This window comes from Hermetia illucens, chromosome 4 (genome assembly GCF_905115235.1).
Source record: "Hermetia illucens chromosome 4, iHerIll2.2.curated.20191125, whole genome shotgun sequence".
NCBI classification, from domain to species: Eukaryota; Metazoa; Arthropoda; class Insecta; order Diptera; family Stratiomyidae; genus Hermetia; species Hermetia illucens.
The window spans coordinates 5,763,896-5,781,932 of NC_051852.1; the positions used below are offsets into that span (position 1 = coordinate 5,763,896).

At 46.3% G+C, this 18,037-nt stretch overlaps 1 protein-coding gene across 3 annotated transcripts in view; it reads right to left on the minus strand.

Moving 5' to 3' along the window:
* The window catches only part of LOC119656073 (potassium channel subfamily K member 15), a 168,359-nt gene that overhangs the window by 107,302 nt on the left and 43,020 nt on the right, over positions 1–18,037 (minus strand). For all 3 annotated transcript variants that reach the window (XM_038062354.1, XM_038062355.1, XM_038062353.1), the window contains exons 2-4: positions 6,983–7,842; positions 6,152–6,299; positions 5,134–5,264 (exon numbers count right to left, since the gene is read on the minus strand). In XM_038062354.1, coding sequence (XP_037918282.1) covers positions 5,134–5,264; positions 6,152–6,299; positions 6,983–7,121 — 418 coding nt within the window. In that variant the 5' untranslated portion in view covers positions 7,122–7,842. The remainder of the gene's footprint in view (positions 1–5,133; positions 5,265–6,151; positions 6,300–6,982; positions 7,843–18,037) is intronic.

Here is an 18,037-nt window from a genome sequence, read left to right on the forward strand (position 1 = left end):
ACTGTCTTCTAGGTCGCTAAGGTTGAATTGTTCCCTTTGCGCAGCACAGATATCCTCTCGTCATGTGACCTCGTTTAGGTCTTTGCACTCGATTACTTTCTGTTTCTTTCGCACTTTCACCTGGGTTACTGTAGGTTTCACTTATGATGACAATCTCCTTCTGAGATTCGTAAGTGGTCTGTTCAAGTAAATCCTGCAATGATTGAGGTTTTCCGGAATAGATCTCATTTTTCATTGCAGTCATTGCCTTCCTAAATTCCAGGCATTTAGCACTTCCGGCAATATGTCGGTTAACCTTTCTTCCTTTCCTTCGCACGAGAGGCCTTTCGGGTCATTATTGCATTCTTCGGCAATATGTCTAATCTCTCCATGATTTGACCGATCAATGCCGCTGGTAGATGCCTTAGCGAAGTCTCCAAACATGAGGCACTTGAAGCACCTCTTTAAAGAAACCCGATTTCGCAGATGATCGACAACCCATCCGATTCGAACCTTTCCAGGCGATTATAGTTTCTGGTAGTCGCATTGCGGCCGCTTGAGTATTACCGTAGGCTCTTCTAAAGCGCACGATGGATTCTTCTTCCAATTCCATCAACTTAAATTATTCTTTCAACGCAGTGCATGTTCCTTTTCTGGATGTCACTTCGTCAAGACGTGTGGCAGGTCTACCATTAGGCCTGATCATCTACGACGGAACGGTGGCTAATAAGATGCCTCCAGATGGCAAAGGATCAAAATCAAACCCGAAGACAACGGAGCGGAAGTGTCTTCCATACGTAAAACGAAGGGTGCTGAAGTCTTAGTCGAACTAGGCCCGAAGACTATAAATAAAGTCACGTTCTGTGAAGCAGTCAAGGGGCTTCTAGGAGAAAAAGCTTTGGTTTCTAGCCTGGAACCCACGTGTGCTTTAGAAATCCGAGACCTTGACTGTCTCACGGAAACGAACGAGGTAGAAGAGGCCATCAAACGCGAATGCCCGGAGGTAACCAATATCCGGATTGGTATCACCTCCGCAAACTCCCGAGGCCAAAAACTCGCTGTGGTGGAAGTTGCCGAGCAATACGCGAGGAAGGTTCTAAACAGCGGGAAAATAATAATTGTGTGTAGGATACGAATTCGGGCCGCCCAATCAAATGTTACAGATGTTTGGATTATGGGCATACATCTGCAAACTGTCGGGGACCTGACAGAAGGGCAACATGCCGTACATGCGGTCCGGCAGGCCATAAAGCGAACAGCTGCAATGAAAAGGAAAGCTGCGTCTTATGCACGGACCGTGGCGCAGCTGATGAGAGCATTGCGCACACTGCGGGATCGGGGCGGTGTCCAGTTTTCAGAGCAGAACTGGAAAGAGCTAGGATACGGTCAACATGAATCGCATCCTACAAATCAATATGCACCGGAGTGCAACCGCTCATTAGTTGCTAGCGCAGTTCGCTGTGGAGACCAAAGCTGATTTAGTACTCATCAGTGAGCAGTACCGAAACAAGGGCCCAGTTTCATGGCACACAGACATATTAGGTACCGCTGCCATCTGGGTTCGGGACGGCACCCTCCTGGGGGTTCTTGTCTAACGCCGAGGGGACGGCTTTGTCTGGATTCGGTGTTCAGGGATAACTTTTTTAGTGTCTATCTTACGCCGAATGAGACGATGACGGACTTTCGTCGGAGGCTTGATGTTTTGGAGGACGCCATCTTAAGCACGGATGAGCGGATCCTGGTCGGGGGTGACTGCAATGCTGGGGCACTTGAATGGGGCTTGCCTCACACAGATTCCAGAGGGAAACGAATTCTGGAAATGGCAGCGAGAACAGGACTGGTAGTTCTAAACACCGGATCCACCGCAACGTTCCGGCACCCGAGCTGGGAAGGAAGCATTCCAGACGTAACCTTCGCGTCGGAATCACTGGTGTCGCTGGTGGCGAGTTCTGGAAGACTTTTCGGCAAGTGAACACCAATATATTGCTTTCGAAAGGGTGTACACAAACTCTCCGTGTGCGCCACCCCAGCGATCTTTCTGTGTATGGAACGTCGCAAAAGTGAACACCGGGAAGTTTGTTGAAACTCTGGGAACAGGTGGGGCCACGCTGATGGGTACTCCTGGGGGCGGTGGCGCCGCAGCTGACACTGTCGTAAATTCAGTTATGAACCTGATAACGACGGCCTGCGGAGCCTCCATGTCCAGGAAAACATGGAGGCGCGGCAAACCTTCCATGTATTGGTGGACAGTGGAAATCGCCGAGCTCCGGAAGGAGTGTCACAGGCTCCGCCGCTTAACACAACGTCTAGGCGACCGGGGGGAGTCATGTACCATAATGATGGAGTACAAATCAGCCAAAAGGAAACTCCGCAGCGCAGTAAACAAGAGCAAAGCTCGCTGCTGGCAAGATCTGATCGAGGTGAATGGGGATCCGTGCGGACTCGGTTACAAACTTGTAACCCGAAAAATCGGGGCTCTGCGGAAACCCTGTTCACTTAAGGCCGAGCAGTTGGACCGCATTGTGAAGGCACTCTTCCCTGCACACCCCGTATGGGATGATGACGTCGGCGCGGAGAGCACAGAGGACTGTCCACTTTTCTCTATAAAAGAGTTGGAACAGGCAGTCCTCTCTATGAAAAACAAGAAGGCGCCAGGACCCGATGGTATTCCAGCAGAGGTATACAAACTGGTATTCCAACACCGGCTAGACCTACTGCTCGGCGCATTCAACGCTTGCCTGAAAGAGGGAATTTTCCCTCCTCGTTGGAACGCAGCGGGGCTTGCCCTGATCCCTAAAGGGAAAGGCGATCCCGAATTGTCGTCTTCATACCGCCCACTATGTATGCTTGATACTGCTGGGAAAGTGCTCGAAAAGCTCATCAGAAGTAAACTCGCTGAAGCGATACGCGCTGCCGAAGATTTATCTCCCCGGCAGTTTGGTTTTAGGGCAGGGAGATCGACAATTGATGCTATCATGCAGGTCGTGGACGTCGTTCGACGAGCAGAGGCACATAGCCGCCGAACTCGATGGGTGGTGCTCCTCGTAACGCTTGACGTCTGAAACGCCTTCAATTCCGTAAGATTGAAAGACATTCTAGGCACACTAGACAATACCTTCTACGTGCCGAACTATCTCTTACGGATTTTGAGGGACTATCTGAGGAACCGCTCCCTGCTCTATGAAACACTAGAGGGTCAAAGGTGGATGGAGGTCACGTCGGGGGTAGCACAGGGATCCATCCTAGGGCCGGACCTCTGGAACGTTACCTATGACAGTCTGCTTAAACTCGACATGCCAGAAGAGTCGCGCCTGGTCGGCTACACAGATGATGTCGCAGCGCTTGTTGCTGGACGCACTGTCGCAAAGCAGACTCGGCATATTGATGCGACGGGTAAGCGGATGGATGACTGCTCATGGTTTCAACCTTGCTCTGGAAAAAACCGAAGTAGTCATCCTGATTAAAAAGAGAATTCCGACCCTGTGTCCCATATCGTTCGGCGAGTCGATAATCGAGTCAAAATCAGCGGTAAAGTACCTCGGGTTGGCTCTTGACTCAAAGAGCAAAGAGCAAATCCAAGCAGCAGTGAACAAGGCTGCGGCTGGAGTTTCGGCGTTAAGTAGGCTAATGGCAAACATTGGGGGTCCTTCGTCTAGTAGGCGACGTCTCCTGATGAGCTCAACGCAGTCTGTCCTGCTCTACGGCGCAGAGGTATGGGCTGGCGCTCTTAACAAGGAGGTATATCGTAAACGCCTCGCGCAAGTACAGAGACGGGGAGCTTTACGGGTGGCGTCTGTGTACCGCACAGTCTCTGAACCGGCTGTGATGGTGATCGCGGGAGTTATGCCCGTTGCCCTTCTTGCCAGGGAGCGTCAGGCCATATACAAGCGCAAGGGAGATGAGCCAAGGGAGGTGGTTGCTCGCGAAGAACGGCAACACACTCTAGACGAGTGGCAGCTCTCTTGGCAAAATGAAACTAGAGGCAGATGGACTGCGCGGCTCATCGGCAACTTAGGGGCGTGGCTGAATCGGGAGCATGGTGAGACTAACTATTTCCTTACCCAATTTTTAAGTGGGCATGGAAGTTTTCGGTCTTACCTGCACAAGATTGGAAAGGCGCGTTCTCCGGATTGTGTGTTTTGCAATGGAGTTGTGGACGATGTCCACCACACTTTTTTTTCTTGTGGAAGGTGGGATGGGGTTCGTATTTAAACACATGGGATCTCTCTCCAGACAACATTGTGGAAGAGATGCTGAGGACTGCTGACAGGTGGAACCGTGTTGCCCATTACCTTTGGGCCCTTCTCATTGCTAAGAAGATAGAACTCGACCGGTGGAGTAGCCGGATGGCAGGGGGTTCGTTGAACTCACAATTCCCTTCGTCCTCTCCCCTCCCGTTGGTGAAATGAATTCCCTGATTTGAAGGCTCCGCAAGGCGGGAGAGTTCGGGGACTAGCCCGAAGTAATGTGACAAACGGTTCCAGGCTAGCTCTCTGACGATGGGGAGGTGTTTAGTTGGTAGTCCGACGACGTACCGAATCGGGAGTCCGACACTGTGTGCGTAAATGCATTCACCTACCCTACCCCAAAAAAAAAAAGATGGCAAAGGATCATAAGCTGCGCCAAATCAAGAAGAATTTGACCCTGGCATAACAAGACCCGATCGCGAGAGGTTTTGAGTCAAACGCGGAGCAAATGGATATAGGATTACAGCGGTTTGTACCGAGCATTGGCCATTGTTGTCAGACTCGGTATTCGCTACGATTCGTATTGCGAATTTTCCATGCAGAGAGCGCAACCCTCAGCCCCTTTCTTTGTGGTTGCCCTCCTCTAGCTAGAACCAGGGTGCTGACACTAGGTAAAGAATTCTTCGAGGATCTCAAAGTGATCTTTAGGTATAGGAGGGGGGGAGGGAACTGATATCCTTTGTAAATGGTACGGGTTCGCTCTGTTAATCTGACGCGGTTGGAGTCTGCTCCCCTTTGTTCACAGTAGTAATAGTGTTAGGAGCTCGTGGCATCAAAATAGGGCACCAAACCTACTGTAACTATCTCTACCGAGACCTTTTTCTGGATTGATTTTCCTAATTGGAGATCTATTCAAAACTTGTATGTCATAAAGAAACACAAAATTTAGTGATCCAGTTGTTCTTACCAATAGTCGTTATAACCGTCAACGAGTACAGGAACGCTCCAGGGAAACTCCATGGATTCTCGCCGGACCCACTGCCTTTTTGTGCCTGTTTAACAATTTTTCGCTGGAATGCAAGAATCTCACGATCCACTCTGCAATGAAATGAAAGAGCAAAAGCAATTCGCCCATCAAAATGACAATTAATTAAATTCGTTTAGTTAAAAATGCAAATCAAGAAGACTAAGAACGCACATGCATTGGAAGACACCAGCATTATTACAAAAGTTTCCGTATTGGCAAACAGGGGCTGAGAAATTTCGAAATGTCGTCATGAGGAAAACTTTAGAACTTAAATTACTAAAAAACAGAAGTCATGCATGCTTCTGTTCTGCCCTTTCCACCCCCTTGCATGAGTTTCTTCAAATTGTCCTGAAATTGTTACACTCGAGACATCATCTGAGTCCTGGAAATAATCCCCGAGCCCCGCGATTCGAAGGGAGAAAAATGAATACAAACCCCTCAGGCATTTGCCTGGGATCCTTGCAGATAAGGCAGGCCAAGTATTCATTATTCCGTTTCCTCCAGGCGACTGATTTCCACCCCACTAGCGAAAAGTTACAAAACTTATCTTGCACTGCGAGTCTGAGTGCATCTTCCTGCAGTATCTCATGAAAAATTACTCCCATCCGACTTCAAGTTCGGAAGTGAACAGGGCAAATGATTATCTTAATGGAAATGCTACGAAAATAGATTCGAATATCGACAGTTTTAGATGGTGATCGGGACTTTTGTGCATTTTAAATAGAAGCCAATAATAGTCGGAAATAGAATGAATAATTGATCGGGGGATGTCGGTGAAAATTGCCGCCAGAGCTATAATGGGGTGTCACGGACAATGAATAATGCTGAGTGGATTTCCACTCTGCCGGAAAATCTATAAATCAAATAGTTTCCAGTAATGGAAACGCGTCTGGGAGCCATTCACCGAGCACAAGCAAATTACAGTCAAAACGAACAAAACACAAAACTGAGTACTTACAAATTGCGATACGACGACTCATTGAACACATTCGAAACACAGCACGAGATATTCCAGAGTTTGAGCGCCAGCAGGTTTTTCTCCTTATTCGACTTTTCCGTACGTACCATGGCCTCCTTGCCTTCGATTGCAATGAACATAAACGAACCTGAATTATGCATTTGCGGTTTCCAGTTTATTTCATTGTTCAGACAGAAAAACCACCCTCAGAGCGATGCATCATTGATGTTTCCGCAGGACCAAGTCAGGGAAGCCATAAACCAAACCGAAACCCATTTCCGCATTATATCGAAAGATGGTCGAAAATCCTCCGTTGCGAAAGGATGCGCCGCAAGTGATGCCGTTGAAGTGATATGAGATCGTGTTACACCAAAAGGATGATCCGCCAGGAGCGGTACGTTCACCGTGAATATCCGTTTGCAATCCGAGGGTACCGAGAAAATGGAGGAAGAAAAACAAACAAATGAAAAAGCAATGAAAATCCATTTACCTCCGAAAGATATGTTTTCCCACTAAAAAGATCTATCTTGAACTAAGGATAAGGATACCGGAGAGAGTAGCGGCAGGTGCTTGAGAAATGCAGTCCTGCCGGAAAGCTCTCACCGGAAAACTCCTGGAGGAGGAGGGGTTGTTAACATTCGGGTTTATATTAGAATTTAAAAATTTCCTCAGCGTATCCTTAAGATCCGCTGGGGGATATTAATTATTTACAAGAATAAAGTGCAGCCATGTCCGGCTCAAGGATGTCGATGGTAGAAACATTGCTTTTTCAATTTCTCGAAATAAGGAAATACGTGAAACTCCCAATCCCACCTGTGCCATCTGACTTACCGGCAATCGTGTAAATAACCACCAGCATAATAATGCCGACATTGCTGAACATGAACGCGGTAAACTTCCGGCATTGATCCTTGGCTCGTTGGGCAAACGGTGGCTTTTGGCGTCGCCGAACGGAACGCTTTAGCGTCATCCCGTCCTGATTGTAATGTCTACGCGACTAAGTAATACTAAAAGAGTCAATTCCGGTGGATGCTTGCATGAATTCCTCCACCGGCTGCTGACCCACTTTCCACTTCTCCAATTTCAAACAATAATTCTCACAATCCAAGACTTTGCACGTTGAACTTTTTCTGTAGTCCTTTCGCTTCCAGTTTGTCTTACACAGAAATCCTTTTCACTACAAGATTCCAGTTTCACTTCTTCGTCGGGGTGTTTTCTTCTCCTTTATTTTCGTCCCGCTCAAAAGTTAACGGAAAAACCAAATCCTTTTCTCGACTAATACACAAAATACCTTCGTTATGGCATTTTCGTTATCCTGTTTATCCTGAACACTACTTCTGGCGCTCTTCCTGGACAAGGTGGTTCCGCTATTTTCAACTCAATGATTTTTCTTTTCCTCCAGATCCTTTTGTTTCAGTGGCTCGAAATTGAAACTGGCAAGGGGAAGTGAGTATTGATATTGCGAAGGCACGCATGTGGATGGTTGTGTGCAGGAAGATATGTAAAGAAAATAGTTCTCCCACTCCTTTTTTGGAGACCTAGATCCTTATTTTCTGGGTGGAATGTAACGGTAAGTTACTAGCTCCATCAATTTCTTGCACACGTGAGGCAAGTATTTTCATAGCGCCGGAGAAGGGTTGGCTCAACGGTATTGGCAGTTGCGTTGTCTTTATAGATGCGTAGTCCTTGGCCTGGAATGAGAAAATTGAAATGAAATAGGGACATTGCAGGATTGAAATTTTTTCTTTATTTTCCATAGAAAATTATTGTCACAAGTTGCCCGTATTAAGGACAATATTATATCGTGCTATCGCAAGGAATGGGTTGGGGTTGGATTCTAACTGAAAGGAGAGTGCACGTCCTACAAGATCCTGGCGAAAATCAATCAGGCTAGGTGAAAGCCATACACAGACGAATTAATTGGTGAATACCAATCTCGCTTTCGAAAAGGACGTCCCACGATGGACCCAATTTTCACGGTCAAACAACCCCTGGAAAAGTGTCGATGTGCATCAGCTCTTCGTTGACTTCCTCCGCATCAAACGAGAAGCACTATATCGTGTCATGCGCGGGTTCGGCATACCAGAATAACTGGTACGAATGTTCGAACTGACGATGGCGAAGGTTCAATGCCAGTTAAAAGGTCCTTGGCGAGCTAACGCAATGCTTCGAAACAAACTGCGAATTAAAGCAAGGAGATGGACTCGTCCCCATGCTTTTTAACCTAGCCCTTGAATATGTTATCCCCAAACTGGAGTTAGGTATCACCGGGATATTCCTCTAAAAATCTTGGTAGATCGTGGAATCCGCTGACAACATAAACATTATAGCACGTCCAATTGCAGACGCCAAGGAAGTATTCTTTCAACTGAATGAAGCAGCACAAAAAGTCGGCCTAAGTATTAATGAAAAGAAAACAAAATTGTTGATCCAATCAGGGCGGCCTGGTCTGATTATGCTTCAGGTTAAAGTTGCATAATTCGGCAAGTCCTCACACGAACTCCAAGTGGTGGCCGCTGGAAACCGTCTTCGGACGGGCAAAGAGTGTGTAGAGCCGGACTGGGAGTAGGCGAGAGCAGTTTATTTGGTGCCAGCAATAGCACCGTTGTGTTCAAACCAACCGCAGGGATCTCCCGGAGCGAGGCGGCAGACGGACTAGTGGTTTCCAGCCTGGAATCCACTGTCGTCAAACTGAATGTAGCGAGTACCAGACATTGTATTCCAAACTCGAAACCCTAGACATCGGGGTATCCCTCAAAAGTGAAAACCGACAAGAACGTCGGTCGCCGGAAAGTCACTAATAAGCGAAGGTCCACAGGTGTCCTTCTCCAGAGCCAATACCAGAAACCCATGCATATTGTCAGGAAAGTCGTTGAGGAATATAATAGCAAACGCCTGGCAGACGAGCAGAAGGTGAAGCTCATCGCTAAGAAATACAATCGATTCAAAGATGGTCTGTGGTTTTGTCGAATACACACAGTGTATCGAGTCCTATGGTCTCCCACGTTTCGCCAGTGTGTTCCAAGCGGAAGTACTGGCGATATTGGAAATCTGTTGATGGCTTGAGCGAGATTCGAGCCCCAAACATTACATAGTCATTCTGACCGACAGCTAAGCGGCGATCAAGGCCTTGTACTCAGCGACGACATCTTCCAGACTGGTGGGGTTAGTGCAGAGACGCGCTGAACCATCTGGGCGGTAGGCTCAAGGTCGCCTCCCTCTGGGTTCCTGGTCATTGGAATATAGATGGAATGAGCGGGCTGACAGATTGGCCAGACAAGGCTCTACTCTTGGCAGTCCTTCGATGAATACAGTCGGTGTTCCGCTGGTAGTTGTCAGGAGCGGAATCTACTCGCACTACCTAGCAGCTGAGGGCCTTTGATGACGCAGGCTGACGAGCTGTGCCAAATCAGGGAGAATTTGGCCCGCTTATAACATAGCCCGAACACGAGATCTCCTCTTCCATACGCGTGCAAATGTATTCAAGATTACGGCGGTTTACACGGGGCACTGGCCCATAAGGGATCATTCCGCCAGACTCGGCATACCCTACAATTCGCATTGCCGAAGTTGCGGAGAAAGAAAGGAAACCCTCATGTACTTTCTCTGTGATTGTTCGGCTCTAGCTAGAGTCAGGCTACGGACACTGGGAAAACCATTCTTTGGGGACCTCAGAGAGATTTCTCGCCCTAGAGTGGGAGCGCCGCTTTCCTTCGTGAGTGCTACGAACTGGCTCTAAAGATCCGAACCGGCTAGACTCTGCCTTCCTCCTTTCATAACAGCAGTCACGGTCTTCGAAGTTGGTGGCATCAAAACGGCGCACCACAGCGCTAATTAGGCTCCTCAGAGCGGCTACTGATACCTACTTACTTACCCTGACCCAATCAAAAGAACAGGCATCAATATCGCAAAACCTGACAACGGGCGACTTCAGGAGCAAACATTGTAGAAGATGGTAATGAAAAAGAAGAAGTTTAGCAACGAATAATGATGACCAACAAGTCAAACTACTCCGTCTTACGGATAATTAAGAGTAAAAGGATGTATAGCGAAAATAAGCCGAGAAATTTACAAAACCATAATACAACCTGTGCTACTGTACGGCTGTGAAGATCTAACGAAGGCGTTACATTCCATCGACGCATTCGTACTTTGCGCTCAGGAGGTAGATCTCGATCGCAGTCACGGTCGACATCTGCCTTCCTAAAACGACTTTCGGGTAGTCGCACCCTCGGGACCCTCTTTAGCTCCGAAAACTTCGTGTATCACCAAAAATTCACAGATCCAATGACTAAATCTACCACCGGATGCAATTTGGGCTAGCTGAGTGCCTCGGCAACGGCTAGTCGATGCACAGTACCACGTCACGTCGTGTGAAGATCTAACGAAGGCGTTACATTCCATCGACGCATTCGAAAGTAAAGTTTTACGTCGAATACTTGGATCTGTAAAAGATGGAACTGACTGGGGAATTAGATACAATCAGTTCTATGACGACCTAGCTTCATTGGTCGTGGTAAAACTACATAGATTGCAGTGGATCAGTCACGTAGAACAAATGGACGACAAGCGAATACCCAGTAGAGTATTCAAAAACATACCCGAAGGACGCCGCTCAGTGGGAAAGCCAGGGCTCAGTGGACGAGGCCAGTAAAAATCTGCTGAAATTTTCCAACTAGAAGACGCAATCAAAGGATCGAGATGGCTGCAGCGACTGTATTGATCACTAAAGGTAACACTTCAATCCGGCTAAAGGAGCAGGGAGCGGAGAAGCGAAGCTGAATCACTTACTAAACGAGCTGAAGCGAGCCGACTGTACCCCCTACCTGCTTCTTCGAGAAATGAGGTAGTTGAGTGGGGATAAGGTCGGCTCAAAGCTATAGTTGCTGTGGCTCCCGGAGAGCACCCGCATTATCTTGGCCTGAGCGGGCTCGAGATCGCTGGAGGTGCTGTTTGCCATGGTGGACAAAGACCACGATGTATTCGCCCGCTCCGAGGTCGCGGAAGTGTTTAGCGGCACACGTTGAGAAATCCTTAGGTCAATGGGGGCATCACTTGTGGACGCGGCCTCGAAACTGACAGCGACTGTGAGTACTTTGCGCTCAGGAGGTAGATCTCGATCGCAGTCACGGTCGCCATTTGCCTTCCTAAACCGACTTTCGGGTAGTCGCACCCCCGGGACCCTCTTCAGCCCCGAAAACTTCGTGTACCTCCATAAATTCGCAGAACCAACGACTAAATCTACCACCGGATGCAATTTGGGCTTGTTGAGTGCCTCGGCAGCGGCTAGTCGATGCACAGTAGCACGTCGCTTTACAATTTTTCACCTTCTGAACAGACATTGCTTTCTGGTCGACATGGGCGTGGCGTGATTTGAGATGGAGGACGGAGGGGAGCACAGCCTCTGAGCACTCATATCCTAGTGATTCCCCCGTCTAACGGAATATCCCGGATTCGTTTATGTATCGAAGGATTTCCAGTCTGATGCGTCCTTAGGCAAGGCACTTGCATAGAAAATGTTACGTGGATTTACTTGCTCATTACGGTATGGACACGTATCATCTTGGAGAATTCCTGTTCTGAACATATGCCCAGCTAGTGAATTATGGCCAGAATACCCATAATACTTCTTCAAGCCCTCCTGCTTTTCGAACGTGAGTCTCGGATTGCGTCGGACGTTTTCTTGGCAATTCGTTTTGGCTGACATTTTAGGTAGCAAAATTCCTGTGTCACTATGGGCCTGCATAATACCACTTCAACGAGGTTGGGGGGTCGATTAGTACCCCGTAACCTCCTTAAATTCGTCAGGAAAAATGTCCACCTGTGCAAACGACGCTCTTTCCATTATTTTCGAAGACATTGCCGTTCATCGCATTCGCGCACCCCTCCGAAAATATCACAACCTTACCATTGAAAGTAGTTTATCTTAGCCGGATAAGCACGATGTGCAGCACCACATCCACACCCCCGATCTTCTCAAAAGTACGTCCCCTATCACCCCAGAAGCTAGCTGTTGCAAAAGGAAGAGTTCAATGATCTCATGAAACAGGGTATTTATGGACCTTCCAATACATATCGGTCATCTCCACTCCATATGGTCTCTAAGTCAAACGACGAATGGAGGCCTTGCGAAGATTACAGTCGTCTCCGACCGATACCCTATTCCACTCATCCATGACTTCCGGCGTTTATTGTACAAATTTTTTGAAAAGGCTTCATTTTTTACAGGAGTTGTCCCCGGGCCCGACATTCATCAGATCAGCAGGTGAGAAAGGTTGGGGTATACAGAACAGGGTCGGTTCGGATGAGATTAAACGCGAGAGTGAATGGTATAAAGCTATTAATAAATCAAGATATTGAGCCATGTACCCGTCATTCGAAGGGAATTTTACCTGAGTTTCTTTTTACCTGAGGAGTTAAATCTTCTTTTTCTTCAGCCTTTGTCCCGTTCACAAGCGGGGTCGGCTCGTCGTGATCGGCTTCGCCATTTGGCTCTATCGAATGCCTGATCTGGGTGCAATCTCGAGGCTTTCAAATCCCCATCCAGCGTATCAAGCCACCGTTGCTTAGGTCGGCCTTTTGGTCATTTACCATCGACTTCGATGTTCAGACCAATCTTTGCAAGTGAATTCTCGTTTGCACGAATTGCTGGGCCATCAACCTGAGGAGTTAAATGAAGGTCCAAAAATCTGTGAGATTGAAGGAATGGCTTATTTCCTCCATTTTGGTCTTCTGGTTTTATGGAGTTTTTGTTCCAATTCCTCTGAAAGTTTAAGCCAAAACTCGGTAGGTTATGTGTAACACGTTTGGTATCTGTCGGTTTCCAGTAAATCTCCAGGTCTATTTTTCTTGTTTTCTTCTCAACAACAGTTCTAAGAATGGCGGCTGGCATCCCATCCCCAGGGAAGTGTGGATTCGATATTTGATTGCAGTCTATTACGAAAGTCGACTAGATCGACTTTATCTTTCAGGATTATGCAGCCGTAGCTTACATAACGGCGAAACCTATGAGCGTAACCTTGACCGTCAGGTTGGGGAAAAAATTCGGCTCAATCGGTTACGGTGGGCGGGTCATGAGGATGATCCCACCCGAAAAGTCTATATAAGTCTATATATCGATGGTAGAAAAAGAAGACGAGGCAGATCCTGCCTGAGATGGAGCGAAGGCGTAGACCAGGACGCCAGGCAGCTTTTAAGGATATCAAATCGGTGGACCTCGACACAAAATCGGAATGTCTGAAGTTCCTTATTAAGGTAGGTCTAAACCGGATACCAGTTGTTGCGCCATTGATGATGACTAGTCTTGTATATCTTAGAACTTAGTCTTGTATATCTTAAAACTACATTCCGTGTAGTAGCTTAGAGCAGGTAATCGGTGGGGAGCGTTTGTCTTTGACTTTTGACATTATTGTTTTGTAGGCGCAATCCCAGGTCGGTTTCCTAACACAGTCGCTTGAAAAGTATTCTCTTGCCACATGCAATTTTGCCACGCCGCTTTGTCTTACTCAAGTAGCTGCTCGTATCCGGATCAGTTACGGTTTTGTGGCCTTTTTTTTATTTTGAGACATAACCCGCCGTATTCTTCGATTTCAAAATTCTACCAAAAGTTTGGTACTCGTTTCTGCGATACAATACAGCGATACACAATGAAAAAATAAACATAATGTCATGTGAGTGTGATTTTGTGATGTTTCTAGCGATTACATTATTTGAAATAATTGGATGGTTTTTGCCTTTTCCATATACCGATAATTCGGGAACTACTTATTCTCTCTTATTCTTATTCTTATTCTTTTTCTCTTTTTCTTATTCTCTCTCTCCCGAGGCCATCGAGCAGCAACACCGCCCCATCAGTCAACCAAGCCGGCCAGCCGACATCAACCAACCACAACACCACCTCATCCAGCAACAACCCTTCCAAAGTGAATAGAATTCCCCCCCTAGTGGTAGTAGGCCCCCCCCAGTGACTTCTCATCCACAAAGAGAACTCTTCAAAAATCGCTGCCCCATGATTTCCTTATCAAGAAATCTGGTCCCGAGTCCCACCAAATCCTCGTTAAAACCAAAGAGGAGTTTAATAACATCAAAAAACTTCTGGTCGATAGCAAGACCAAGTTTTGCACGTACACGCTCAGTAGCGAGAAAATAAGCAGCCTCATCATCAGAGGCCTGGATCGCATTCTTCCCCGACTGAAGAAAAGTCGAAGTGCGTGAACTGTGGCTCAAACGAGCACCCGGCAAATTATCGAAATTGCCCCACCTTTACCCTGAGACGTACTCGCACGCCTCAACCACCACCGAAACAGACACCTCGCCCAATCAATACTCCCTCCTTCGTACGTCCATCAGTGTCGTACGCAGACGCCACACGCACCTAATCGACCTCCTCGACACACACCCCCAGATCCTCTAACGCGGTACCAGCTAACGTTAACATGAAGCAGTTGTTCGACATGTTTTCCATGATGGTCAGTCCTCTAACGCGGTACCAGCTAACGTTAACATGAAGCAGTTGTTCGACGTGTTTTCCATGATGGTCAGCTCTCTAACCTCCAACAATGGACGTTAGATTTATAGAGTTGAACATGAACTCAATCGTCGGCAGAGTACGCTGACACGAATTTGAGCTATTTCTCAATGAGCACAAGCCCCAGGTTGTACTACTTTGCGAAACAAAGCTCAATTACCGCCACAAAACATCTTTTCCCAATTTCAATCTGTTCAGAACAGATCGCTTCCAGCAGCTCCAGCCAGGCAACTCGATCGCAGGCGGAACCGCTATACTTATCTCGAATAAATTTCTATCTACACAGCACTTCCCCCCGTTGGACTACTTCTAATCAATTGAAGTCACCCTGATCTCGATCAATACCGAATCTACCACAGTATATATCGCATCAATCTACTGCCCACACCAATTCCTTGATTCAGCAGATCTATCCAATCTGCTATCATATTGCTCTAGCCAACCACGCGAAGTCGCCAAAGCCGGGGCCCTTGCCATAGGCGGAGACTTAAACGCGAAACACCCTTCATGGCTAGACCGAAACCCGAATTTCAATGGACACGAACTCCGCAGGTGGCTCACTACGCCATCATCTTTACGTAATATTTCGCACCTTAGTCCCGCACTACCAACCTTCTTCCGTTCCAACTACCACTCCTACCTTGACCACTTCCTTACTACATCCAACATCACCATCGTCCTCGAAAACACCAATTCCTTGCAAACACTATCCTAAATTCGGAAACTTTCCACGAATTAAGGAAATCATGCCCTGGGCTCGGAAAATCTTCCGCCCCAGCCCCAATTCTCCCCCAAAACACTCTCTGTCTTTTCACCCTCATCTTTGCAAGCTCATACTGAGCTTCTTAGAAAATCGCTCGGCAAAAGTAGCAATACCTGAAGCCACATCTTCGGCATTCTCATGCTCAGCAGGCATCCCACAAGGGTCGGTCCTATCAGTCACCCTTTTCTCACTCTTCACTGCGGACCTCTCAAAACCACCAGCACACCCACAACCTATCCGGATCCTACAATACGCAGACGACCTTATTATTTATTCCTCGACCAAAAACATCCCCCTGGGAGAATCTCGCCTCAACTCATACTTAGATGAGTTGTTCCACTATTTCAATAGATGAAAACTCATGCTGAATCCCCAAAAGTGTCAGGCAATTGTGTTTCGAGGCCACCTCCAACTGATCAAACCCATACTCCATAGGCTTAAAAACCTATCTCTCCGGGTTAACGGCTCCACAATCCCAAACACCGATAACGTGACATACCTCGGTGTCGTAATAAATTCAAGGTTATCCAACGTTCCCCACATCTCAAAGGTCCTGGCCAAAGTAAATTCGGCGTTCTACGCTCTGCGCCCAATTTTATTGTACAGGAGCCAACCCCAACCAAAATAAAACGTATGTGCTACAAACAGCTCATAAGGTCTATCATCTCATACGGCTTCATTTTCTGGTGTGACTCGTCCCCAGCGCAGATGGAGCGACTGCGCCTCAAGGAAAGACGATTTCTCCGGCATGCCAGCCAAATCTACCGTAATGATGATCGATCAAAATACATTTCGAATTCCACTCTATATAACGAGTGCGAAATTCTCCGCATTGACGCTTTCCTTGTGAACCATGCAATTAACTTCCTCTGCAAGTGCAGAGATCACCCAAACCCCATAGTTAAATCTACGATGGACATAATTTGCGCCGAAGACAATTTCTTAAGACACAGTAGGTTCCCTCAACTCATTCTTTTGGGTGTGCATTTGTCCCATTAGCATGTAACACGTAAAATATGCATATATTATGTGAAAACATCCACTTTCAAGTGATATTGATATTGAAAGTCTTGAATTTGCAGAGGAGCGACAGCTTTGACCTAGTATAACTTTCTTAGTAATAGTGCGATTTTCACCAAATTCGGCAGGATAATGCTCTATGCTGTATGGAGGGTATTTCGGAGCCTAGGCACCAAACAATGGCAGCCCCCAGATTTTTCGGTTGGGTAGTTTCTGAGAATGGGTTCGTTAAAAAAATGGTCAATTTGAATCCCCCGCACTCCCCATCTTTGCAACAGATGTCAAAACTAAAAGCGGCTTCGAAAAGTACTAACCAAGACCTATAATTTGATACGCCACATGACTATATTTGATGAAAAAAAAATTTACACCCCCCTTTTGCATGTATGGGGACCCCCCCCCCCCCTTAAATTCGACGTAAAAGGATGTAACTCACTGTATGCGTGAGCGTTCACAGTTCCCACCTTTCTATCAAATTTGGTGCCAATCGCTACAACCGTCTCCGAGAAAAATGCGTGTGACGGACAGACAGACAGACAGACGGACAGACAGTAAACCGATTTTAAAAATGTGTTTCTCCATCGTCTAAGTCCAAGTAAGCGTCTATTGTACGTCGATCAAAGTACTGTTCGAGTCAAATTTCAAAAAGGCTGCATAAGTCAAATATGGCGATTTCAAATTCAAAATTCGTTCTTCGATTTGGAAGAAACTATAAAACAGTCAAGATAAACATTCATAAAAAAACTTTTCATCATGAATGAATGAAACAGAATGAATGGATCGATTCAGGAATGGGTTACAATAGGAAGCTGAATTTTTATGACTTGTTTATTTGTAAAAGTGTCATGTTAAACAATAGCAACCCAACGAAATTTACAAAAAAAAAAAATGTCTCTACTTCATTCAAGCACCAACTGCTCTCACAGTGAATGGATTTTATATTGAATGAATCCACTTTTATGTTCCACTGACGATTTAATAAAAAAAAACTCAGATATATTAAAATCAAATAAAAATTGTTCACTAAAAATCAGTGACCTAGCGATAAATCACGCCCCATGATGACATGGGGACTACATTAATTATAAGATAAATCGACAAGGACAGGTTGGCTGCCTATTACTGCAGAGCTGCATGAATTATAGTAGTTTCTACTAAAATAAACAAATAAGCAAACAACTCCTTTGTCCATTGATTTATTATATTTGTTTGCGTCGGATAGAAACCGAAGGTAATATTTTTCATTTTTCTGATGAACATTTTCTGGAAGCGAAGATACTTTTAGGATTATCAAAGGAGATTTCCCGAAATAATCCAGTCGTCAATTCCAAGAATATGTAGCTAATTAATAATAATTGGCAAGCATTTCATCTAATTTATACCGAATTCAACCAATTCCTCGGGAATTAGATGAGGGGGAATTAGAAGTGACAAATTGGAGCATTCAAAAATTGTATCTGGAATAACTTCATCACGCGATTATAATTTTAGCAGAATGAGCAGATTCCCGTTTATCAAGCAATCAAATGCAAAAAAAAACAACCACAGCAGACTTAATAAGCTCGTCAACAATTTG